General features: G+C 45.1%; 1 protein-coding gene across 1 annotated transcript in view; it reads right to left on the reverse strand.

The window, feature by feature from the left end:
- The window catches only part of LOC144668399 (multiple C2 and transmembrane domain-containing protein 2-like), a 474049-nt gene that overhangs the window by 197964 nt on the left and 249223 nt on the right, over nt 1-26862 (reverse strand). The window contains exons 9-10 of the mRNA XM_078530407.1: nt 19899-20063; nt 17902-18032 (exon numbers count right to left, since the gene is read on the reverse strand). Coding sequence (XP_078386533.1) covers nt 17902-18032; nt 19899-20063 — 296 coding nt within the window. The remainder of the gene's footprint in view (nt 1-17901; nt 18033-19898; nt 20064-26862) is intronic.

Genomic DNA, 26862 nt, shown 5'->3' on the forward strand with positions numbered 1-26862 from the left:
TCCAAGGTTGAAAGATCTTTTGTTAGCTAAGGCTATCAAAGGATGTGGAGCAGAGGTGGGTAAAAGGAGTTGAGGTGGGGGCCAGCTATAATCTAATTGAATAGGAGAACAGACTCCAAGGGCTGAATGGCTGATTCTACATCCTACATACTTGTATTGTGGGAATTTTGACTATTTACCTAGGAATTTAGGGTGATTTCTGTAAAGATACAGTGATTATGTCAAACAAAGCTCAACAGAAGTTAAATCCACACAATACATATTTTATGAATATGGATTACAGTTCAGCAGATGAGGGTTTATTAGCAGATAGAGCAGTTGGAATAATGGTCATTTGCTGCATACAAACATATGAATAAGGAGCAAGAGTAGGCCATTCGGCCCCTCTAGCCTGCTGTGTACTTACATTGGCCTAAGACAACACAGAGCCATCAAAATCATTGCACTAAATATTGGCAAAAAATGTTAAAATTGGCTGCAGCACATGAGCTCATGGGCCTAGCTGGTAGGAATCTGCCCTGAGGAGGGTCATAGTGAGTTTAAAATTGGCAGCTTGACTGACCACTCTCAAGCAATGGAGAGACGGTGGGGAAGGTGGGGGGTAGGATCAGAGGTCAAGGGCAAGGTTTGAGTTCCAGGAGCAGAAAATGGAAGCCAGGACATTATCCAGGTCTCAAACCCACCCCTGGGGGGACAGTCACTGGCCTGGGATTTTCACAGGGGTGCCCCTTAATTGGCATGAAGACAGGTTCTCCATTCAAATAAGAGTGGTGGCTGGACTCTCAACGAGAGCAGCAGGCTGTAGTAGGGGGTAAGCAAGAGAGAGGGTGCTTCAACATGGAGACACCATCTCTCCAACTTCTTAAAAATCTTTAAGTAAAAAATAGAATCAACAGCCAGGCTCCACTGTGTGTGTGTGTGTGTAAATCTCTTTACAAGGCAGTCTGTGCCTGCTCTTGCACCCAGGCACCTCTATAGGCATACAAGGAACGCTGACACCCCACGCTTCTCACCCACCCACCCAGCTTGTCTCTGAGCTTCTCATAACATTTGTCTACTCTATTCTTGCTTGTTTCAGTATTCGTTCTCCCTTGTTTTTGGTCTGCTTTATTGGACCCTTGTGAGAAATTGATTTTTTTTATATTTTGGGAATATTGTGTTATTCTGTGTAAAGGCTGTGTGTGTGTGTGTGTATGATTTAATTAAGCTGGGCAGGGATTAATAAAAGACAGGTTGTCTGGGGGGTTTAAAACATGAAAAGGATAGAGGTGTTAGGTTTGAGGTACAAGTGAATAGGTTGGATCTAATATTTGCATTTTTAGATAAGTGGAGAGTTTGTTTGAATATCAAAGGGAACCAGAGGTAGAAAGAAACATGTTTGCTCTTGCAGGAGTTCCATAGGTAAACAGTAGGGGGGTATTATATTTTATTGACCCAAAAGCAAAGACAAGATGGAATATTTGTTATATTTGGAAGGATTTGAGTTTCAAAGAGGTATGAGAACAATGGGCCTGAGATGAAAGGGAAAAACAGTATTTTAGTGTTGGGCTGTTGAGCTGTAGCTGGTTGAACTGTTAGTGGTTGAGCTGTAGCTGTGAGATGTAGTAGCTGGAGCTAAAACTGGAGCTGTGGCTGAGTGGGGATGCAGTTTGAATCAACCTTCTAGTCAAGCCAGAAAAGTCTTGGGGGAGAATTTTCTCCCCGGGGCTGGGTGGGAGCGGGCACGCAGCCGATCGCCGTCCGCCAATTAAGGCCCACCCAGCGTGACACGCATCCGGCAAAGGGAGTGGGCTGAGTTGGGGCCTGCACTCTTTCGTGCATGCGCGCAAAAGAGTGTAGAAATCTCCCTGAGGCACAGAGCTCCCTCAGGGAGATTATTTAAATTTTTAAAAATCAAACTAAAGAAGAAAAAAAATTTTAAGACATGTCCCCTCATGTGACAGTGTCACACGAGCTGGGGCATATCTATGAATTTTATTAAAAGTTTTTATTAAAGTTTAGAAACCTTTAAACCCGTGGATGAGGTTTCACAATAAATGTGAAGGCCGCCTGGGCTCTTCGCCTGCCCGCCAACCTTAAGGTTGGACGGACAGCTCTGTTAATTATTTTAATTGATATTTAAATGGCCTTAATAGGCCTTTGACAGTTCAGCGGGTGCACAGCCGACTCCGGTGCACGCCTGCCGAACTGAAGATCTGAATGACGTGCGGTGATGTCGGGACGCATGTCCGACGTCACCGCGCGTCATTTTATGCGTCAGCGAGCGGGGCCTTTCCCCGCACACCGACCCGAAGATTATGGCCTTGGGCTGCAAAAAGAAGTTTTATTCTGAAGTTTGGATTTTCACAGCAGAGTGGAAGAGAGTTAAGGTCATGTGGTATGCCTTTTTTGAAGCCACAGCAGTTTGCCTTGAGTAATATTACTGGATTATTTATAGTTAAACATCGATAGGGGAATGTGGCCTGGAAGGTGTTTACTTGTGGGTCTGACCAAGTCGAGAGCCGTTTTGGACGAATGTTTTGTGATTAATTTTAACTGTGTACCTGTAATCTTGTGTGCTTGAGTTTTCTTTTATTCTTGTCAATAAAACTTATACTTTTAATTTTTAAAATCCCAAAAGTGTTACTGGGCTTCTTACCACTGAAATCAGGATGTCCCCTTCTCAGTTTCAGAATACAAAAATATACATATGGCCCGTAAACCAAGTTTCCTTCTGGGATTTGGTTTGCGCAGCAATTAACACCAGCTGTGGTCAAAACACCCTCTTCCTCATACCTTGTCTAAATCCTTTGCTCCTTTACATATTTTCTCCACAAGGGCATTAGTTTCAATTCAATTCGGATGAAGCCTGCCTTGTTTGACCAGCTCCCCCTTGTTCCAGAGTGCATCCCAATCTCTCGGAAATAAGAAACCTTCCCTGCTAAACCACCTATCACATGCACCTATCCACACACTGACATATCCAATCTATTTCTCTTTAACCAGTCTACTACATAGCACTGGGAGGAATCGCGTAATTACTACCAAATTCCTACCTCAAACTATTCAAATGCAGCCTCCATCCTAGTTCTTCCTTCTTCATTGATTCTTCCATAAAGTATAAATTTCAATTGTTTTTCCTTCCATTCAAGAAGTTAGTTTCATCTTAGTTCATCATGTCTCAACACATTGGGCAGAACTTTCTGCCTGCCTGGCGGGCGGGCCCGACCCAATCTCTGGTGGGCGGGGAGCCAATCCCCGCCAGAGAAGCGGGCCCTGCCGCCATTTTACGTGAGCGGGCCAATTAAGGCCCACCCAGCCTGACGTCCAGCGGGAAGCGCTATGCACATCCTGTGCGGGCGGGGGAGGGGGATTCCCCAAAAGCGAGAGTGCGCTCTTTCTCGCATGCACACGAAAGAGCGCCCATCTCCCTGAGGCTAAGTGCTGCTTCAGGGAGATCGCTGACACTTATAAAAAATATTAAAAATAGAAAAAAAAATCCTTAACATGTCCTCCTCATGAGACGGGACATGTTCATTAATTACACTAAAACTTTATTAAACTTTTTAAAACCCTACATGAAACCTCATCCCGCTGGTGGATGAGGTTTCATGTTTTATCTATTGCCCGCCGGGGCTCCTGGCCAACCCGCCAACCTTAAGGTTGGACGGGCAGGTCCTTTAATTGTTTCAATGATCCTGTCAATGGCCTCAATGGGCCATTGACAGGTCGGCGGGTCCGCAGCTGATTTTGCTGCGCCCCCACCTTCCTGAATATTTAAATGGGGCGGGATGACATCGGGGGTTCCCCCTGACGTCAACCCGCGTCATTTTACGCATCGGCGAGCAGGCCCCGCCCCCTGCTCACCGACGGCAAAATTCAGCCCATTATTCATAACCTGTGGTCGCAGTTTGTCTATCCACCATTATGTATTTATTAGGCAACTGCCCACCCCCAGCTTCATTTAATCAAATTTTCTGGTCTGGTCTCATTCAATCTGCCCAATGGCCACCCATTCCTGAACCCTTCGCTCCTCCACATACTGTGAAATACCGTGATCCATCTCTTTATTCAAGGAACTGTCACTTTACTTGTGAACTTCACTGAGAATTTGAGGATCCTCCGAGTTATTTTTCTGGTTGGCTGCCAATGGGAAGTGTTGGCCATGAGCAATGCACTTCAAGAAACTGTGGATTCATCGCCCCTGGATTACCCCCATCAGTTTGAATGGATGAAAATCAGAGCATTGGTAATTTCCCAATGCGTGTGACTGACAGGCAAGATTCCATATCAGTGACCAAATGTCCCTAATATTCTTACTGTATGACCTCTCTGTTTCAACGCTGGCAACGACAGTATGGTTTGTAATTACTACAGTCCTAACAATTCAAATTTACACTTTCTGGAAGAATGAATGCAAAAGGAAGAAGTAGGATGGAGGCTGTGTTTGGATAGTTTGAGGTAGGAATTTGGTAGTAATTATAGGATTCCTCCCAGTGCTATGCACTGGGCTGGTTAAAGAGAAATAGATTGGATGTCGGTGCATTGATAGGCATGTTTAGATGGTTTAGCAGGGAAGTTTTCTTATTTCCGAGAGATTGGGATGCACTCTGGAACAAGGGGGTGCTGGTCAAACAAGGAAGGCTTCATCTGAATTCAACGAGCTTTCTACCTGGTTCCTCCTGTAACTCAAGTGAGAACCTGGCAGAATCCCACAGCAAAAGGTGCAAACAGCTGACAGAGGTTATTCGTTCCACTTTACGGACATTGACATAGATATGGAATTGACAGCACAAGAACAGGTCATTCAGGCCAACTGGTCTGTGCCAGTATTTATGCTGCCCATGAACCTCCCTCATCTTGGTTCATCCCATCCCATTAACCTATCCTGCTTTTCCTTTCTCCCTCATGTACTTACCCAGCTCCCCCTTCAAATGTATCTATTTACATCTACAAGCAAATAGAAATTCTAATCAGCTGAGCATTTCAGACAACCTGGGTCTTTCAGGGATAACACTGATCAACTCTGATTCCATTTATACCAATCTCACTTGGCGGGAACAGCAACATTACGCAGCATTTATTATCTACAGTGGCTGTAATGCCACAGTTCGTGGCTCCCACAACAGAGACTGAAGTTGTTCAGTGTCTGCAACGCTGCCGTACTCCATCCGGACAATTCCATGATCTGGCATTCCTGTCGTTCAGAGGCAGCTCACCAGCTTCCTCCTGAGATTACAGCAGGACACTGGTGAAGCTGGTGAATGCTAATGCTTTTGGGGGTCAGTTCCACCCTCATCACTTGACATTAAATTGGCAAATTGCGGACTGCGGCCTGTAGAGAAACTGGCCGACTCTTATTCCCATTGAGTTTGACGGACAGTTTCAAAACATGAGCTAATGATCCAGTCTGGCAGCTCACTATCAAGCGGTGAATGAAAATTACCCCCATTTTTAGTTATGCTCTTAGCAGCTTCTTGTTCCTGTTTACTAGCTTAACACCGCTTGTAACTATTTTCTATATCCTCCTTTCTTAGTTTAATATGCCCTTTTAAATATTCTGCCTACTTCAATCTAACATTTAATACGAATACGATTAAAACTATCCAATCAATTGATATTAAATCTGTTGTGTCTCACCCATTTTTAATTTACAGAAGAAAAATCGACCTGCTCACCCCGTTCCCAATTCCACTCATGGGGCAGGATTTCCCAGTCGTCGGGGGGGTGGGGGGGTGGGGGGGTGGGGGGGTGGGGGGGCGGGAGTGAGCAAGGCGGGTGGGCCCGGGAGTGGCCGCCAAACGGCCCTCCGCCCGCGATTGGGCCCCGACCGCGATTTCACGCCAGTTGGCCAATTAACATCCAGCCAGCGTGAAACACAATGCTGAAGAGCTCAGCGCTGCTGGGTTGAGGGCGGGAGGAGTGGGATGTCGGTGCTTGCGCAGGGCATCGTGCGCTGAAAGCTCCCTGAGGGCACAGAGCTGCCTCAGGAAACCGAAGAGTTGTGGACGCGAAAATAAACTTTTTAAAAACGAGAGAAAACAGGTCCCCACATGTGACTCCGCCGCATGAAGAGAGGGACGTGTTTAAAATGATGTTTAAAATTTTCTTTTTCCCAATTAGTTCTGGAAACCTCATCCCGCTCACGGACAAGGCTTCATTAAAAACTCCATAAAAAGGCCGATTCGCTCGCCCGCCAACTGAACAGTTGGACGGGCAGCGAAAGATACAAATGAATTACCTGCTTCCGTGCCCCAACAGGTCTGTTAATAGCTGGCTGCCGACTCTCGCACAGGCCCGCCGACCGAAAGATCGCACAAGTGCGTGAAGACGTCGGGGTTTTGTGCCCTATCGGGTCAAGCGCGCACCCGCCCTGCAGGACGCAAAATCCTGCCCGTGGTAATTTCCGATTGGGGGGGCCTTGTGATGCAGCGGGCAGCGTCCCTGCTCCTGAGCCAGAAGCTGCAGGTTCGCGTCCCACCCCAGCGCCTGAGTCCAACAGAAGGTGCGTTCATCGTGCAGCTGAACAAGTTGGTTATCAATCTGCAAATCCTTCCAATATACCTATGGGAGAGGCGGTAAGAGTGGGAGAGTTGCCTGGTCAGCCACGCTTGATGTGGTGTGTCATCCGCTCAAGCTATAGCCTCTGGCGTCAGGCTAGTGACCTGTTCCAGGAAAAACTGGCTACGGAAACAAACATAAGCGTGTGTTTCATTATGTCTCACGTACCTGTAGGTGCAGGGAGAGAATGGAGAGAGAGAGAGAGAATTTCTGATCGCTGGTACAGATTTAATACATAAATTGAGCCACAAGGGGAAGTTACAGCTTGTGTTCATCGCTCAGCCCTGTTTCGGGACAGTTCTTTGCCGTCCACAAAATAAGCCAATATCAACTGCATGCCACCATTCATCTTCAGACAGTCTTTTCTTCAGCTGGTTGGCCCACCCAAGAGCTTCAGAGGAAAGAAAGTCCTCACAGAACCTCTGACTCCCCATCCCCGCCCCCCCCACCCCAACCCACCCGCCTTCCCAGATTCTTCATCTTCCTCCTCTTCAACTTGAACATGCTCGTGCTCCTCAATCAGCTGCTCTCACCCATTTATCTTCAGGCACCTCAGCCCGGGCGTTGCCACGTGGACGCGCTCCTTGGCAACTGCGGTCACATTCTGCTGAACATGTCTTTCCATTCCATTGGAGCCTGATTGATTGATTTGTCAACTTGGCAAACCTCAGATAATGGGGGCTGACTTCTCCCAATGTTTTCACTTGATCGCAGCGAGTCCAGTTCATTCCCTCGCTTTGTGCAACCGGCGAGCATTTTGTTGCCTTTTTTCCAGTCTACAATTCAAATCCAGAAATATTTATAACAGAGCTCAGCTGCAACTGACCATTTAATTGCTCCAGTTGTTTGTAATGATAGATCAATCAGTGGGTTGTCAGACGAACAATGGGAGGCAATTAAGAGGCGGTTCAATACCTATTCAGAGGGGTGTTACAGCTTTCAGTCACTGTGAAATCTAAAGATCACCCAGAAGAGATTAAGACAACTTTTGTGAGACAGATGATTTAAGCTATATTGCGCCAGACCAATGCTAGTGACACCAAAGGATCATAGCAGCAGGAGGAGGCCATCCAGCCCCTCAAGCCCATTCTGCTATTCAACTATATGGCTGATCTGTACCTTGGTTCATATGCCTACCTTGATTCCATAACCCTTAATACCCATGCCTAACAAAAATCTATCAATCTCAGTATTAACATTTCGAGTCACCAACTCAATAGCTTTTCTGGGAAACTGAATTCCAGATTTCCACAACCCCCTTGTGGAAATGAATGTTACCTGGCATCACCACTGAATGGCCTAACTTTAATTTTAAGGTTACGCCCCTTGTTCTAGACTCCCCCAGCCAAAGGAAATAATTTCTCTCCATCTATTCCATCAGAATCTTTAAACAACATATGCACCTCAATAGATCACCCCTTAATCTTCTAAACTCAAGGGAACATAAGCCTGCTCTATGCAACTTGCCCTTATAATTTAACCCTATTATTCCTGGTATTATTCTGTTGAATCTGCGCTGCATCACTTCCACAGCTACTATAGTCTTCCTTAGAAATGGTACACAGAACTAAAGACAGTGCTTTAAATAGGGTCTAACCAGACCTTTCTGCACCTGTTCCTGTTGTGTGAATGTTGTACCTTCAGCTGATACTCTCAGGTTGACAAGTCTCCATGATTTGAGTCATTTACAAATCAGACCGAGGCCATTCGGCCCAGCCAGTGCATGCCAGCTCACTGTGGAGCAATCCAGCCAGTCCCATTCCCCGTCTCTATTCCCAGAGCTCTGCGAACTTATTTCCTTCAAGTGCCCATCAAATTTTCCAGCAAGTTCCAGGTCATTACAACTCACTGCATAAAAAGCTTCTTCCTCTCATTCCCCCTACATCTCCAGCCCAAAACCTTAAACCGGTGTCCCCCAAAATTTGTAACATCAGCAAACGGGAATAGCTTTTCCTTATCTACCTTATCCAAACCTGTCATAATCTTATGCACCTCTATCGGATCTCCGCTCAATCTCCTTTGCTCCAAGGAGAACAACCCCAGTCCTAGTCCCAGTTATAAAAATATTGGCGATTGGGTAAAAAAAAGAGGCCATTTCATTGTGCGGGAAGTTGAGGGATACACCCAGAGGCGGCAATCCTGAGGTACACTTGCTGAGATTTGTTACACCACAAAGTGACCTTAGCAAATCCCAGAAAAGTTACTTTTAGATTGCAGCCAGCTGTTAAGATTGGGTGAATGTAATTTACAAAACTGAAAATGACACAATTTAAAGTCAGGTTTCAACATAAGGTTATCTAATGTCAAGTTAAAGGTGTCAAAGGTCATGAAACCAAGCCGGGTAAATGAATTTAAGATATAGGTTAGCCCTGATCTAACTGAATGATGGAAAAGATTGAAGGGGCTGAATGGCCTCCTCCATTTCTATGGAATGTAGATTTGGACTTATTTTTGTTTGTTTACTATACCCGCTACTGTTAACTGGATCCAGCCAGTTGGTGAAGTTAAAACTAAGACATGGACAGTAGCTTTCTTTGCTGTAGCAGGTTTATTGACTTAGCTCACAGTCAGCACTACTCCACCCCACGAGTGTCCCGGCTATTGGTGCACAGGCACCCATCACCTGCCTAACAATGTAATTGCCATTAAACTTTAAACAATGCAATTAATAAGACACTGACAATTACCACTCCGTTTGGCTTCTGTACCATGAAACCCTTTGTCATTTAATCTCTCTTGCCCTCCACCTTATCACAGACCTTCCCTTTTGCTCTTTCTCCTCCCTCCCCCATTCGCTTGATTAAAAAACCAATGGCATTTCTGTCTTTCCCGAGTTCTGATGAAGGGCCATCTACATGAAATGTAAACTCTGTTTCTCTCCAAAAATGCCGTCTGGTTTGCTGAGTGTTTCCATCATTCTGTATTTTTCCCTCAGATTTGCGGCATCTGCGGTATTTTGTTTTTGTATACTTGGACAATTTGATAGAGGTTTGTGAAACAGCGAGAAAACTATACCATGCGTACGTGGACCAATTATCTCCAACTGGATAGGTTAGGGAGGGCCAGGAATCACACCTACAAATTACGTAAAGGGCAGGACAAAGTTATATGTAAATAAAGGCAAAATACTGCGGATGCTGGAAATCTGAAACAGAAACAGAAAAAGTGCCAGGAGGACTCAGCAGGTCTGACAGCATCTGTGGAGAGAAAGAGAGAGGCCAGAAATTCCACCCTCACCCGTCGGGCGGGCGTGAACCCGATTGGCCACCCTGATTGGGTCCGTGCCACCATTTTACTTGGGCGTGCCAACTAAGGCATGGCCATCGTGACCCGCACCTGGAAGCACTGAGCACTCTCTGTGCAGGCAAGGGGGTGGGGTGGGGGGGGGGTGGAATTCCCTGAGTGGTTCCCTGCGCTCTTTCGTGCATGCACGCGAAAGAGTGCAGAGATCTCCCTGAGGCGCGGAGGTGTCTCAGGAAGATTTGTTTCAGCCTCGTGCCCGCCCAAACTGAAAATCTAAATGGCGTGTGGTGACTTCAGGACGCCTGCCCGACGTCACCGCGCATCATTTTACGCAAAGGCGAGTGGGCCCCGCCCCCACCCCGCTCACCGACGGGAAAATGCTGCCCAGAGTTAACGTTTCGAGTCCGTATGACTCTTCTTCAGAACTTCTTCAGGTTATATGTAAGACAGTTCCTCTTTTCACAAAGGATGGCAGGCGTGTGGAACGGGTGTAGGTCTGGTGAACCACAACTCACTGCATTCCTTCAACAGAGAGATAGACTCGTTTCTGCCTCAGTTGAAGATCACATCCAACAAGAGGTAGGTCTGCTATAACAATGTGTTCTCCTGGACTAATTTCGACAGGCTAAAGGGTTCAGAGAGGAAACTTGCAGATTTCTTCCCCCAGTTGTCCTGGAGATTTTTTTTCACCTCTCCCAGGAGATCCCAGGGCTCGAGTAGGCGGGCACAAAGTCTCGGACATCACATCTTTACCGAGCAGGTTAGATGGACCAGTGGGTCTTTTGCTGTCCCTCATTGACGTCTGTTCGTACATTAGTTCTGCAGCAAGAATGTCAAAATAGATAGTCTCCCTTCAAACCTCCTCATTTGATACTAACGCTAATATTTCCTAGCTTTGGAATATGGAAGAAATTATACCACTCAGTTAGATGCCAAAGCAGGAAACCTGGCTTGAAAGGTAATGTAAAATGTTATTGGCAACTCATTTTACACTCCATACGGTATTCCTTTCCGGAGAGAAAAAGGCTCTTAATCCTCGAGCATCCATTTTGCATTTACATCCAAAACAAGTCCCCATGTAAACCACTCTCTGAGGGTCCCGATAACCCCAACACCTGGAGACCCTTTCTACTACCCCTTGTTATGTCCCCACTAACAATCCTGGTGGTCTGAGTGAGATTGGCCATGTAGCAATATTTAGCATTGAATGATGCCCCATTTTATTTTATATACTGTGGAATTGTATCCATTGGGAACAGAGTTTACGCTGACCAACTAATCTCAAGTGGAATCATTCAAGGCTATGATCGACAGCAGGTTTTCGCCATAATATTACTGGGCTGTATCAGACCCAACTCCCAGAAGTGACAATGACAAGGGTCAATATCTGCTGCAGGACTCAAACCTGGATTATTGAGATCTAACACACTTCTGTACTTAACCTCTTCTAGTTACTAAGATGCATCGATTCTACTCAGCCATTCGAACACATCTTTCCGTAGATAGTTATGACCATCCCTCAATCTGAATGACAATGACTCAAGAAATGTAAAATGATAAAAACATAATTCTGTAGACTGCAGAGTATACATCTGATGTATTAAATGGCAAATAAAACTGAATCACTGATGTTCCTAACACACAAAAAGATCTTTTTACTTGCTGTTTGCTGTCCGTTTAAAGTATGATCTTCGTTTGCCATTCAGATGGACATAAAAGATCCCACGGTACAATTTTGAAAAGAGAGGGAGTTCTCACTGGTGTCCTAGTCAATATTTATCCCTCAACCAATATCAATTAAATATAGATCACATAGCTGTTTGAGACACATTGCTGTGTGCAAACCTGCTGCTGCATTTTCTACATTACAACAATAATCATGCTTCAAAAGTAGCAATTCATTGGCTTTTGTGACATGAAGGATGGGAGACAGTGCGTGCGTCTATCTGTCTGAGGCGGTGGTGTACCATCTCTTCACTTGCCAAGCTTTCATGTATGCAATCATTTACATTTCAACATCAACTTTCAAATTAAAATGGTGTGACAGTCTGCTCATTTCTTGACTCTTAACTTTTCTGCATATAATTAAAGCTGGAGAATTTGTGGTTATGCCTTCAAAGCTTGTGCATATCATGGCACACTTACACAGGGGTAATAGATAGCAGTACTTTGCCTGCTCAGAAGTAGTCCTCAGCTTGACTGAGATCGACAGATTGTTATTAGGTAAAGGTGTCAGGGAATAGGGATCAAAGGAGGGGGAATGGATTTGAGGTACAGATCAGCCATCATCTATTAAAACTGTTGAATAGACTCGAGGGGCTGAAAACTCTACGCCTGATCCTCTGTTCTTATGTCAAAATTCAAGGTCAGGTTTCAACAGAAAACTGATCTAATGCCAAAATAACTATGATGTAAAACCAGATCCTTGTTCAAAGCAGAAAGAAAATAAAATAAAAACTACAGATTTATGCACAGCTGAGTTATCTCTCCAAGGGGTGGATAATAATCATGTGTAGAGCCACAGAATGATGCAGCAAGAAAGGGGGCCATTTGGCCCATTGTGCCTGTGCTGGCTAGCTATCCATTTAGTCCCGCTCCCCCCTGCTATTTCCCTGCAATTCCACCCCCCCAGCACCCCGCAAATATCTATCCAATTCCCTTTTGCGAGTTATTTTTGGACCTGCTTCCTCTATACTTTCAGGCAGTGTGTGCAAGTTGTAATTAGCATTCCGTCTGTGCAAGTTGTATTTAGCATTGAATGATGCCCCATTTTATTTTATATACTGTGGAATTGTATCCATTGGGAACAGAGTTTACGCTGACCAACTAATCTCAAGTGGAATCATTCAAGGCTATGATCGACAGCAGGTTTTCACCATAATATTACTGGGCTGTATCAAATCCAACTCCCAGAAGTGACAATGACAAGGGTCAATATCTGCTGCAGGACTCAAACCTAAGATGTAACGCAAGACACAACAGTTTAGCCTATGCTAAATACAACCGGCTGTGCAAAAATAAATAATTCTCTTCACCTCCTCTCTCACTCTTTTGGCAATTACTTTAAATCTGTGTCCTCTGGTACAGACCTTTCTGCCACTGGAAACAGTTTCTCCCAATCTACTCTTTCCAAATTCTTCACAATTCTGAACTCCTCTGCTAAATCTCCCCTTAACCTTCACCGGTCAGAGGAGAACAGCCACAGTTTCTCTAGTCTCTTCATGCCACCAATGTCCCACAGCCTGGGTGCCGTGCTAGCAAATATCATCTGCATCAATTCCAAGACCTCGACAGCCTTCCTAAGGTGTGCTACCTGGATTTAGGCTCAATACTAAAAGTGACCGAGCTCAAAGTGTTCATAACCAACAGATCCAGCTGTATACACCCCAACATGCTTCCTTTACTAACTCCTTTATTTCCCTACCCACCCCCAAGAACAATTAAGGATTGGAACAATCTCCCACAAGTCTTAATCATCATGCCCTCTAAGGGCTCATTTCTTGAACTTTTTAAATGAATGTGACCATCGACTGCACTCATTGTGCATCTGCTGTGAAAATCCCCTGGTGGAAGACTATAGAGGGAAACCTTACCAACTACCAAGTACTCCAGCTGTAAAACATAAAACAAAACAATTACACCTAGATCCAAAAAGATTGAACAGACTGGGCCCCTTTCTCCAGTAAAGAGGAGACGGAGAAGCAATCCATTAAAATCCTTTAAAATTATGAAGACATTTGACAGGGTAGAGCTGGAGAAGATGTTTCCACATATGGGGCAATGCAAAATTCAGAGCTATAGCAGAAAAAGATTGTCATTGATAAATTGAATTAGGGATCTTAAGAAAGATTTTTATCCCGAGAATGGTGTGAATATGCAACTCGCTGTTACATGGAGTTTGAGGCAAACAGCGTACATATTATTTAAGGGGAAACTGGATAAATACATGATTAAAAGGTAAGATGAAATAAGGTGGGAGGATACTCATATGGAGCATTAACACCAGCACAGACTGGTTGGGTCAAATGACATGGTTCTTTGCTGTAATATGCTATGCAATTCTAAATAACTAGCAACAGGAAGATTTGGGTTTGTGTCCTGACTGGATCAGTCAGCCTTTCATCTTTCCAGGATGGCTAAAATAAGCAAGTGTCTTGAGATACAGAAATAAGACGAGAGAGGCAAGGGACTGAGTGTCCCTTTATTGCTCATTAATATAATGAATATTAGCATTGCATCAAATCAGTTGGGATTTTCCACCTATCCTTCTCCAAGTACTATAAAGAATCTGAAGGGGCATATTGAAATGAAAGTCAGACATTGGAAGTACATCATTTTTTGTCATCTGGCCCAGAGCAACACTAGATGCAAAGAAAGGCTGTCTGTCCTTGGCGCCCAATGTTGCTGTGGCAACAGAGCAGGATTTAAGTTTTAAACATCTGCAGGGTTCAATCGCACAGGACACTTCTCAAAACGAAAAAAGGTTCACAGTTTTTTTGGCCCAGAAGTCACTAGGCCACACTATGTGACAGCAAGCCTCCAAGGTCAGATGTCCACTGAGGAATGGCAGCTCCCTTAGCAAAGACTGAGGTACACACCAAAAATATTGGAATGGTCACAGCTCAACTTTTATGTCGAGCAACGTATCACCATTACAAAGGTATGCTCCAATTCTGCAAATCCCAAAAATTTGACGCTTCATGTTTATTCCAGTTGATCTCGATCTCGCTAACATTTTCAACATCCCTTTGGGAAATTAACTTATATATTCGAAGTTTCAACTTTCGGATACATTATGAATGAATATATAAATTAGTGATTTCACGTGGTGTGTAATCATGGCAAATCCGATAGTTTACCTCTTCATGAGGGCAGGAGTTTTAAATCATGCAATGTATAATCTATTATTCTGCTGCAAAGCTGGGCCACAACACTTTAAAACCAGAAAGCATCATGGTTGTTAAGCAAACACAGGCTGAGGTCAGTAAGAGTTCAATTGTCCTTCAGTGAAGGAAGTTTATAGAAGGGAAGCTGCTTGACAATTTCAGGCCGCAAATCAGAATCGAGGATGAAATGCTCACCATTTTTTTTTTTATTCGTAATGTATTCAAAGGGTGAATCTTTTAACAAATGATCACAAATCTAAGTTCAGTTCCCAGAGCGGGGATATTGAAACCGTTAAATGTTCTTACGGTCAGTCACGGAGGACTGAGATTCTGGCTCATCGTCCCAATTTCCCAATGGATCTGGTAATAGGTAACAGGAGAAACATGCTCTGGAATTTGGATGTGCGCCAGAGGGAACTAGACTTGCAGGGCTATGGGACTAGAGTGGGGGAGTGGGACTGGATTGCTCTACAGAGCAATCTCGATGAGCTGAGTGCCCTCCTTCTGTGCCATTATGACTCTAGAGGCAGCATTCGCCCCCCCCACCCCCCCATCGTGGAGGGGGGTGGGGGGGGGAGGGGTTATGCGGGAGCTGGCGCTGGCTGGCGGGTTCCTGATCGGCACCTTCAATCGGGGGGTGGGGGGGTGGGGGCGCGCCACCATTTTACATGGACAGGCCAATTAAGGCCCGCCCAGCGTGACATTCACTCAGAAGCACTGTGCGCTCCGTGTGGGGGCGGGGGGGGGGAGGTTCACTGAGCCGGGAGTGCGCTCTTTCGCACATGGGAGCAATATAGCGCACAGGTCTCCCTGAGGCAAAGTGGCTGCCTCAAGGAATTCAGTTAAAAGTTATAAAAAAAAATTTTAAAGGTTAGAAAAAATTTTCCTGACGTGTCCCCTCACCTGACCCTGTCACATGAGCTGGGACATGTCCATTACTTCTATTTAAAAATATTCTGAAAATTTTAAACCCCTCATGAAACCTCATCCCTCCCGTGGATGAGGTTTCGTGCTATTTCAGAAGGCCACCTGGGCTCTTCGCCTGCCCGCAAACCTTCAGGTTGGATGGGCAGGTTCATTAACCATTTTGAATACTTTTGCAATGGCCTCAATAGGCCGTTGATAGGTGGGCGGGCGTCCAGCCGAGTTGGCTGCGTGCTGGCCGAACTGAAAATCTAAATGACGCGGGGAGACATCGGGACGCACGCCCAGCTTCACCCCGCGTCATTTTATGCGTCAGCGAGCAGGCCCCACACCCACTCACCGACCGGAAAGAAGCCGCCCTAAGTTTTAATCTAGGGGGCAAAGACTGCAATTGAGGACAGCCTCACAGCTTCAACACTGTAGAGTCAGGACTAAAGTTAACTGTCAGGGGAGAGTGGCGTTACTGAATGTCCCTACGCGAAAGTCCAGTTGAGGGACGGTCGATGTGAACATGATATGATCTCGGAACACCGTGACGTTCATATGGGAACTTTCCCTCACAACCTCCGAAATCAACACCAGCTCGTGCTGCCGATCTTAAATGTTAAATGTGGGTTTTAAAAACGGGAAGAAATCTCTTGCTGTCTCAGCAGCAGATTAACCCCACAAACAACATCACTTGTCAAACATAGCAATCCTGACCTATGATCCCTCTCCCCCCACCACCACCATCAATGACCCATTCTGGCTGGCAGACCTGAATCACAAACCCTATTTTCCTCTCTCCGCAGATACTGTCTGACCTGCTGAGTTGTTGCCGGCATTTTATGTTTACAGTTCAGAATACCTGCCATGTTGTTCTTTCTTTTTAATCCCCCCAAGTCCTGATCTGTTAACTTTGGCGGCCAATACGCAAGTCCTGACAGCCTTGCTTTTCATACAGTCTATAAAATGAACAGCACACTCTTGCAGGAGGCTCCTCTGCATCGTGCCAAGTAGAATGTGATCACACTGTTCAGACGTTAACCAGCAATCTTTGCATCAGCAGCCTTCTGTTGCATTAAGACTTGACTATCTTTTAAACTGGGTTCCCCAATCTTCACGTTTTAAAATGAGCGCAATGGGAAATCTCAAACTTTGCCATGTTTATCCCTTCACGGTCACTGGTTTTTAAAACACTTAAGCCTTAAGTGACTCTGAAGCAGATGGCTCCATGTTTCCTGAGGTTAACAGGGAGATTGGGAGGGTGTGGGAAAGACCAGTGACGGACACAGAACGGTCAAGCCTGGGGTTGGGCTTGTCTTAGAGGTTAGGAGTGGGCGGGATAAAGCGCAAGGAGCCAGGCTCACGATCAGTCGTGGGAGTGGAGGGGGGGTGTTGCCAAGAGACAGAGGCTGGAGCCGAGGAGGCCAAAGGCTTTATTGTGAGGCCCGAGGGGAAACACGCCTACGCTCCGTGACTCACAAGGAGCTTAAAGCCAGGAAAGGCAAAACTATTAAAACTTAACCGAGCCTCTTCCCTCACCTGCTTTTAGTGGGAGCCTTATCCAGGGCAGGAAACATTGTGGTAAATATGTCAGCCAGAAATGGCTGCTTGACCCCAACTTCCTAGGCCCCCTAATGCCCTTCCATGGGGATTAAAATAGAGGCTGTAAACTTTACACCCACCTCAATGGCTTTCTGCTTAGAGTAGTAAACTCGCAATCTGCAGGCGGTGGGGTGGGGGTGGGGGTGAAATTTAACAAGGATGAGGAAGCAGAATAGATGGTCTCACATCACTCGGCTGTTAAACTCTCTGCCCCGCTTAAACTTAAATCTGGAAAACCACCACAAACGTGACCGAATGGTCATATTGGAGAAAAAAAAGGAACCCGTTCATTCAAGGGCCAGGGTTTTCCGGTCTCGGCAGCAGCGGACGTTGCTGCAGGCGGGACTGAAAAACTTGGAGACCAGCCAAAAAGTCAAAATTTTCCCATCCCGCCCATGAGGATGCCGCCACTGGCAGGAAAATCCCACCTAATGTCGTTGAGGGAAGGACCCTGGCACTCCTATAGGTGATTCCAGTTCCACGCGCTGGTGATTCACTTATAATGACTTCGGGGGAACCAAGGCTGGGCAACAGACACAGCCTTAGCAATGCCACCAACGTATCAGGAACAGATATTAAAAATCAAGTGAGTTACGCACGGTATGGACTGAATACTAAGCGCCCATCTTCTTTCAGCCGACGCTTCTTTGCATCTTTGTTAAATCTGCAAATAAGTTGTAAGGAAATGCATTTTTTTTTTAAATAGAAGTTGTATTCTCACATGCCAAAGCTCCCTTCCTGTTTCTGGCTGCCCTTCCCATAGACTTCGGCTTCCAAAATATTCATCCTGTCGTTGAACAGATGGAAATCAAATTGTTCTCTCCATTGAGGATTTGTGCACTTGTACAGGACCTGGAGAGGGGAAAATGGACAACAGGTGAAGTGACATTCAGATTTTGAATGAACCTGAAGAGCGGAGAGCAAGTGGCTTAAGTACTCCGGTTAATCCAATTTTAAGAAACGAGGCAAGTACCAGGTAACACAGTTATTCCCAAGGAACCGATTTATCGAATTATCACAAGCTGTCGTTCATGGCACATTTTGGACTTTTAATGAAAGTTTACATGCAACCTGCTGGCGACTCTCAACAATGGCAATGTGCATTTATATAGCACCTCTAACATAGCAAAACATCCCAAGGTGCCTCACAGGAAGGCTATCAAAGAGAATTTGACACCGGGGCCACGTAAGGAGCTTTTCGGACAGGTGACCAAGGGTTTGGTCAAACAGGTCCGTTTTTAGGTGCGTTGTGAAGGAGGAGAGAGAGAGAGCACTAGAGAGATGGAGAGCTTTAGGAAGGGAATTCCAGAGCTTAGGCCCTCAGCAGCTGACAGCACAACCACCAATGGCAGATCAATGCAAACCAAGGGTGCGCAAAAGGCCAGAATTGGAAGGGCGCAGAAATCTCGGGAGGGCAGTGGGGCTGGAGCTGACTGCAGAGCTCAGGGAGCAGCGAGGCCATGGGGAGGTTTGAAAACAATGATAAGAATTTCGAAAACAGAGGAAGTGTCTTTCACAGGCTGTTTCTTTTATCACAAACACCAAACACTGGAACATGTGAATTTTGACAAGTGAATTCACCGACTATTTAGAAAAGCATCTCAGTTTTCAAAAATACAGAACAAAACACGGAGTTGCTATAGACTCAGACAGACGGCTGAGTGACCTTAGCTGCAGCAGGTAAATTAATAGGAAACTAAACTGCGAGGAACCCACAGTGTTATGCCTCTCATTCATACCAATATGACACACATCAGATAGGGTTAGGTCCACTAGTCTTTTAGCATTCTTGAACTCTTTGGGAGTATCTTTGCTGATTATACTAGAGTAAAATTTAGCTCGATTCGTGTAGGAGAGAATAGGGGTTGCTTGGTGCTAGTTTGATGACATTATCTGCTTCAGAAATGCAAAGGCTTCTCTTTATGATGATTTACTCCCCTGTTCTATGCTTACAATTCACAGAGCAACATTTGAACATTGGGCCAAATCCTTTTGCATGCCGAAGACGCATATCATTGTTAATGGGTAAAGCGGGCAGCAAATTCAGGGGATGAAGGGATTATGCTGTTGAGTTGCAAGTTTCTTCAGCTCAGTGGACAATTTACACTGATACGTCGACCGTTTCAAACAAGCAGCATCTTACCCGCAAACTTATTTTATTTAAAACGTTATTTTTAACGAATTGCCCCCATTGCACAGCAATTGTTCACTAAGCTTGCCCCTGAAAGGCACAGCTCAAAACTAACAGCAAGTACCCTTTTCACAATATGAGAATTTGTCAGTCAACAGGATGTGGCTTCAAATGCTCATCCCCTAATGTCAGCAGACAAGCCATACAGCAACCAATTGGAGGTGCCCCTTCAGTGCAGTACCGCAGGAGTACTACAGATTCAAGCAGTGCCATTTTTCAAATCAGACCTTAAACCAAGGCCGCATCTACGGGTGAATGTTGAAGATCCCACAGCACTACTGAAAGACGAGAGGGAGGGTCTCCCAATGTCTTGGCCAGCATTCAACTCCTAACTAATACCAATAAACCACATTCAAACGATGATTATCCCATCGTGGCTGCAAAAATTGGACGTCTACATTTCCCTACAAAGAGTCACACAAAATGACGACTCTTCAAAAGTAATTCTTTGGTTGCGAAGCGCTTTGGGCCTTCCCAAGGACATGAAAAGGTGCTATATAAATGCAAGACTGTTCCTTGTTGCATACCTTGCTTTTGTATGTTTCGTCCCCGAGCCTGAATTTGACGTAGCATCCTTCAACTGCATCTTCCTTGATCCCCTTCCCTTCAAAGAAGATAATTCTGACAATCCCATCCCACAGCTCGTTTTTCCGAAGAGCATCGGACTGTCGGATATTCTGGATGAAGCTAGTCTTTTCCACCAATCACAACCGCAGGGCATGCGGAAGACAAGAGAGATGGGTTAAGGAAGAAAAAAAAACGAGATGATTCCAAAATCATAATTAATAATCTGCCAACATTCACTGTCAATGACTTTAATACACTTTAATCTCACAGCTATCTGTGACTTGCTGGGGACAGAATGGTAGCAATAAATAGATTGTTAATGATTAAAGAAATCCTGGGAAAATACGACAGGAAAGGGATGTGGAATGCGCTGACGCCGGAAGACACTGGCACAGAGGTAGTTGAAGTATTTATTAGCTACTTTGGAATTGAGTGTATTAGGGAACACAGGAAAATAGCAGGGAACTGCTGAGAAGATGGAACCGAAATGGTGGAGCACGTGAAACTCATTCCTAAATACGAAGGTTTCAGAGGATTATCAGCTTTTTATGAGCAGGAGGGAAAGGTTTTCCAGAAGATTTTTGATATTGTGGATTCACGTTTCTATTTCAACTGGATTTATTTTCTGAGATCCAGTTAAACATTAACCAGGAATATCTTTTCCAGGTGCTCTACAATCTTCTGAGAAAACCCATTTCTTTCCCATTTTCTTCGCGACAGTTCTTTTTTAATCCTTGTCTCCCCATGCCACACTTACCTCAGTCCAAAGAGCAGGCAGATAAGCTGCTCCCCTATCTAGACCAATGTCGCTGGGAGACCAATCAGCACAGCTAACTCACTCAGCCTCTCTGGCCTTGGACAGGGAGTCCCTCTCTCATCTCCCTCGTCAACAAACTGCTGCGTCTGGAGCACTGACGCCAAATTACAGCAACAGATCTACACTTACGTCACTTCTCCAATTAAAATAGTGTCTTTACCCCACGGTTCATTTTAGAGTTTCTGAATGGTGTCTTGTTGCAGTTAGATTAAAACATTCCCTCCAACTTCCCTCACAATATCCAAAATCAGGTATTAAAAACAAATCAAAATCTTCTTCGTAACTTGCCTACCAAATATCACCCCATGCTCTTTGCTCTTATCACACAGGTCACATGGTGACCAACTAAGCATTTAAGAAAATCGTAGTCCCTGCTGGTTCTCTGGAAGAACAACTCAGCCAGTCCCATGTCCCCATCTTTTCCCCATACCCCTGCAAATTTTCTCCCTTCAGTTAGTTATCCAATTCCCTTTTGAAAGCCACAATTGGACATGGCTCCACTACACTCTCAGGCCGTGCGTTCTACCTCCTAACCACACACTGCATCAAAACGTCTCCCTTTGGTTCACCTTTGGTTCTTTTGCCATTCATCTTAAATCAGTGCCCTCTCAGAGTAATCTCAGGGTAAGGGGGCGCCCATTTAAAACAGGGATGAGGAGGAATTTCTTCTCTCAGAGGGTAGTCACTCTGTGAAATTCTTTACCAGACAGTATATTAAGCATATTCAAGGCTGAGATAGACAGGTTTTTAATCAGTAAGGAGATCGAGGGTTATGGGGGAAAGGCAGGAAAGCGGCGTTGAGGATTATCAGGTCAGCCATGATCTCATTGAACGGTGGGGCAGACTCGATGGGCTGAATGGCCTACTTCTGCTCCTAGGTCTTACGGGGCAGAATTTTTGGGTCGCGAGCGGGGGCGGGGCTCACTCGCCAACGCGTAAAATGACGCGCGGAGATGTCAGGTGGGCGTCCCGACGTCATTCAGGTTTTCAGTTCGGCAGGCATGCAGCTGACTTGGCTGGGCGCCCACCGAACTGTCAAAGGCCTATTAAGGCCATTTAGATGGTAATTAAAACAATTAACAGGGCTGCCCATCCAACCTCAAGGTTGTCGGGGGGGGGGCAGGCGAAGAACCCAGGCGGCCTCCGCATTTTTCACGGAACCTCATCCACGGGCGGGATGAAGTTTCATGAAGGGTTTATAAATTGACTAAAAATTTACATAAAACTTCATTGACGTGCCCCAGCTCATGTCACATGCCTTAAATTTTTTTCTTCATTTATTTAATTTTTTTAAAACTTAAACTAATCTCCCTGAGATTCCTGCGCTCTTGTGCGCTCAGCGCTTCCAAGCGCACATCCCGCTGGGTGGGTCTTAATTGGCCCTCATAAAATGGCAGCCCATTCCTGAGTGGGGGCGCCGATCGGGTCCGCGCCTGCCCCCGCACAACCCCCCCCCTTCAAAGGGGGGGAAATGTCTCCCCCATAGTCTCTGGTTTTCAACCCTTCTGCCGATGGGAACAGTTTGTCCATATCTACTCTATTCAGAGCCTTCATGATCCTGAACACCTCCATCAAATCTCCTCTCAACCTTCTCTTGTCTGAGCAGAACATCATCAACTTCTCCAATCTAGCCTCATCCCTGGAACCATTCTCTGAATCCTTTCTGCATTCCCTCTAAAGCCATGATGCCCTTTCTAAAATGTGATGTGCAGAATTGGGCACCATACTGCAGGTGAGGCCAAACCAGTGTTCTATAAAGTTTCATCATAACTTTGTTGCTTTCGTACCCGACACTTCGAGCTATAAAACCCACAATAGCCTTTACCTTATTAGCCACTTTCTAACTTGTCCTGCCACCTTCAATGAGTTGTGCACATTTACTACCCACACCCCGGTCCTTCCCCTCTTGCCCTTCCTTTAGAATTTCCCCCTTTATTTTATTCCTTTCCTCGTTCTTCTTACCAAAGTGAATCACTTCACATTTCTCTGAAAGCCTTATGGACGCTTTGATACCAACTTTCTTTTTATTTGCATACTTTTTTTCAAACTGAGTTCAAATCCTCCGATGGGTATATGAACGCATGCTCATTGGATTACTAGCCCAGTAACATAAGCCCTGCACTACTTAATAGATCGCATCGTAGATTTTACAATGTTAAAGAATAACTAGCAAACGTTTCCCAAAACTCTTGGGATAATTCAAGGGTAAGAATCAATCATTGGAGCAGAGAGACGGTAGGAAGAGGAGCTAATATGAGAGGAGCAATCATGAAGAATGATGGAATTCTGTGATTTCAGCTTTGATGCTATTATGGGATTAAATGTCCAGGGTCTTTCTGTTCACTCTTTCATGGGATGCGGGCATAAAAGGCCAGCATTTGTTGCCCATCCTTAATTGCCCTAGAACTGAGTGGCTTGCTAGGCCATTTCAGAGGGCAGTTAAGAGTCAACTACATTGTTATGGATCTGGAGTCACATGTAGGCCAGGCCAGGTAAGGACGCCAGATTTCCTTCTCTAAAAGACATTAGTGAACCAGATGGATTTTTATGACAATCGACGGTAATCACATGGTGCCTTTACTGAGACTAGCTTTCAATTCCAGATTTCTTTTTACTAGTTAAATGTTAAATCCCACCAGCTGCCATGGTGGGATTTGAACCCACATCCCTAGGGCATTAACCTGGGTCTCTTGTTTTCTAGTCCAGTGACAATACCACTAAGTCACCATCTCCCCGAGTGTTATTCGTCGCCTTCCTTGATCGGGCGTGTTTCAATTAATTGATCTTTACCCTGCTGCTGATTCTCCAGAACCAAACAGAATGTTCTCTTATTATCTCTTCATGTGATGCTGACAAAGCCAGTATTTGTTTCCCATCCCTAACTCCCTTGAAGTCCTGGACAGTTAATCCCATAATAGCATCAACGTTGAAACCATAGAATTCCATCGCTGCTCATGATTGCTTCTCTTCCTACCGTCTCTCTGCTCCAATGATTGATTCTTACCCTTGAATTATCCCAAGAGTTTTGTGAAATGTTTGCTAGTTATTCTTTTAACACTGTAAAATCTATGATGCAATCTGTTCAGTAGTGTAGGGGTTACGTTACTGGGCTAGTGGTAGTGAGCCACCTTCCTGAGCTACTGCAGCTCATGTGCTAAAGGCACTTGCACAGTGCTGTGGGAGGTAGGTGGGGTGGAAAGGGGGGGTTTCAGGATTTTGACCCAGCAATGGTGTAGGCCTGGTCATACATTTCTAAGTCAGGATGGGGTGTGACCTGCAGGTGCTGGTGTTCCCATACACCTGCTACCCTTGTCCTTCGAGGTGGTGTAGGTCTCAGGTTTAGGAGGAAGCCTTGGAGAGTTGTTTTAGTGCATCTTGTAGATGGTACACACTGTAGCCATGGTCCATTTTGCATGGAAGAAAAAGAGACCTGCATTTTTATAGCACCTTTCACAACCTCAGGATGCCCAAAGTGCTTTACAGCCAATGGAATTCTTGAGCTGTAGTCATTGTTGTAATCTAGGAAATGCAGCAGCCAATTTGTGCATAGCAGGCTCCCACCGAAAACAATGTGATAATGACCGGGTAATCTGCTTCAGTGATGTGGATTGAGGGATAAACCTGGGTCAGGACACGGGCACAATTCCACTGCGCCTCTTCAAAATAGTGCCATGGGCTGGCTTTCATCCACCAGATTGGGAAGAGAGTTTAACTTCTCAACCAAAAGACGACACTTCCAGTTGTGCTCGATCTCTAGAGCGAGTCTGGTACCCACAAACTTCTGGCTCAAGAGGCAAGAGTGCTACCCACTGAGGAATAACAGTGTGCAGTAACCCCAGCATTGCGTTAAAACTACAGACCTACCCTATTGTCCAATTAAGAAACGCCTCATTGTTGTCTTCAACCAGCTAGACAAGATGAAGCACTGACCTTCTCTTTAGTGGGGAAGGGAAGAGTTTCACCAGGGAAGGGCCTCACTCTCTGGCGGAGCACAATTCTTGTGGATAAGACTCTGTTCAGAGCTAAAGCCATTGACTGTTCCCAGGGTCAAACTTCAAAGTGCTGGGAGCTGTTCCCTCCAGTGTAGGAGAGCACTTGTGGATTTATATTTTAGTGAGGAGGGAATAACTTTTCAAAGAGGATCAAAGAAGCCTGCTGATGCCTGGCATTCACTTAAGATGAATAGCCGCACTTTTTTTTCTGAAATATGTCGAAAGAAATCTGCAGCCTGGTATGTCTAATTTTTAAATTGAATGTTTATTTTGGAAGTGACTTCTATCTGGTCGATTCATGAGACTGTTCCCCTCAGCCCTATGAGGCTTGTGAAAATGGATTCCAAAGCCAGCCATTAAAGGGATGGGGGTGGGGAGGGTGGGAGGGGGGGGGGGCGGGGGGTGAGGAGGAAGATTGCTTCCATATGGCTGAACAGTATGAGAGTGGGGAATGCCGGCTAAGACAGGCACAGTTGGCCAGTGCACCGGTTAGATCTATTGACAGCCTTGTTATAACACTCTCACATCTGGTTTATTGCTGCTGATTCTGGGAAATGTCGACATACTCTCATCACTGAGAAAGACAACATTCCCCTCCCCCTCACTCCCCCCCACCCCAACCCACCCACCCCCTCCATAACCCATCTCAGGACACTTTGAAGATCTCAGGGATACGCTCATTGCTCAAGCCTTGAAGCTTAGATTTTTTTTTTTAAGAACTTGAAAAACACCAGAGAGCAATTCAGGCCCCCACATTTAAGGCAAAAGCAATATTTGCCCAGGGAATGACAGTTTCCAGTGTCTTTTGATATTCAGAAGACAAGGGGATTGTATCTAAACTTGAGATGATGCAGGTGACATTTTAAATGGCAATAACCTCAATTATCAAGGCCTCAAGAAACCTTCATTACAATTTCAATTGGAGTTAGTCAACAGGTCTCTAAGGGTAAAGTGTTCTTTCTGCTTTGACGCTCGGCCTTTGGAAATTGGGGTAAAGCTAAGCCTATGTTTGTAGCATTGTGACAAAATTCGCAAAATATCCCCAGATAAAATAATTCGCTTTGCGTTATTCTGTTGCTCCTCCACTTCCTGCTATCAATCAAACATTAGGCAATGTTATTTTCGCTAGCTCTCCTGATGTAAAAATTTATTTTAAAAATTAATTGGCTCAATTCATTTCCCGGGGAGACGCTGGGGAAATGAAACGCTCCAAGGAACGTGTTCGTCATGTTCCAACAAGTGTCCTTCCCCCATCCAGACCCAACTGCCATCAGAATTATAAACAGCAGAACCATTTCGAGGAGGTTATTAATACACGTTTAAACCATTAGGAAAGGCAGGGTGTTTATTTATCCACATTGTAAAACTTTCCACAACCCTCTTTGGAATTTTAGCGAGCGGGAGCATTTATATAGCCTTGTTTAAATTGCAAATGGACACACCATGTGAGCACCAATCAAGAGGAGCTGGTCGTGAGTGCAAAGTTAGTTGCCTTTGTGAAGTTGTTTCAGTTTTACAGTGAAGGGGCCAGAAGCAATTTTAAACTAAAAAGAGTTTAGCACCTTCTGAAAAGTGTAGTGAGACATGGTCAGGCCTTATCAGAACCCATTGTACATCCAAACTGTGATTTTAAAGTTGGCACACTTCATTAAAGTGCGTCCATAAGCACAGAACCCTTTAATCGCATGGCAACTCTAAAGCCAACATTTATAGCCCATCAATTTGTGTGGAAAATCTGTCCCATAGAATATGGCCCCATTTTCTTTCAAGTGCCCGAATTTGCTAGGGGCTCCTACCTCAATGCCTAATAATAATATGGCAAATGCTTATTTCTTTTATTTTTTTTTTATTGACTGGAGCCTATCTGCTGGAGTCTAGACCACTTAAATATCAGACTAACATCTCTCAGAGTGTGCTAAAATGCCTTGCTGTGCTAATTTTAATCACAGGTCTTCCAACTTGTCAATATTTGGACTGCTTTCCGACATCCTCAGCTCTCGTTTTAAGTGCCGACGTATCCAAGAGTTCAGATACCGCGGTGGTATATCCAGGAATATTCAACAGTTAACTGGAGAGAATAATTTGCTGTAAAACGATAATACTGCAAAAACAAAC

This window comes from Cetorhinus maximus, chromosome 26 (assembly GCF_964194155.1).
Source record: "Cetorhinus maximus chromosome 26, sCetMax3.hap1.1, whole genome shotgun sequence".
Taxonomy (NCBI): Eukaryota; Metazoa; Chordata; class Chondrichthyes; order Lamniformes; family Cetorhinidae; genus Cetorhinus; species Cetorhinus maximus.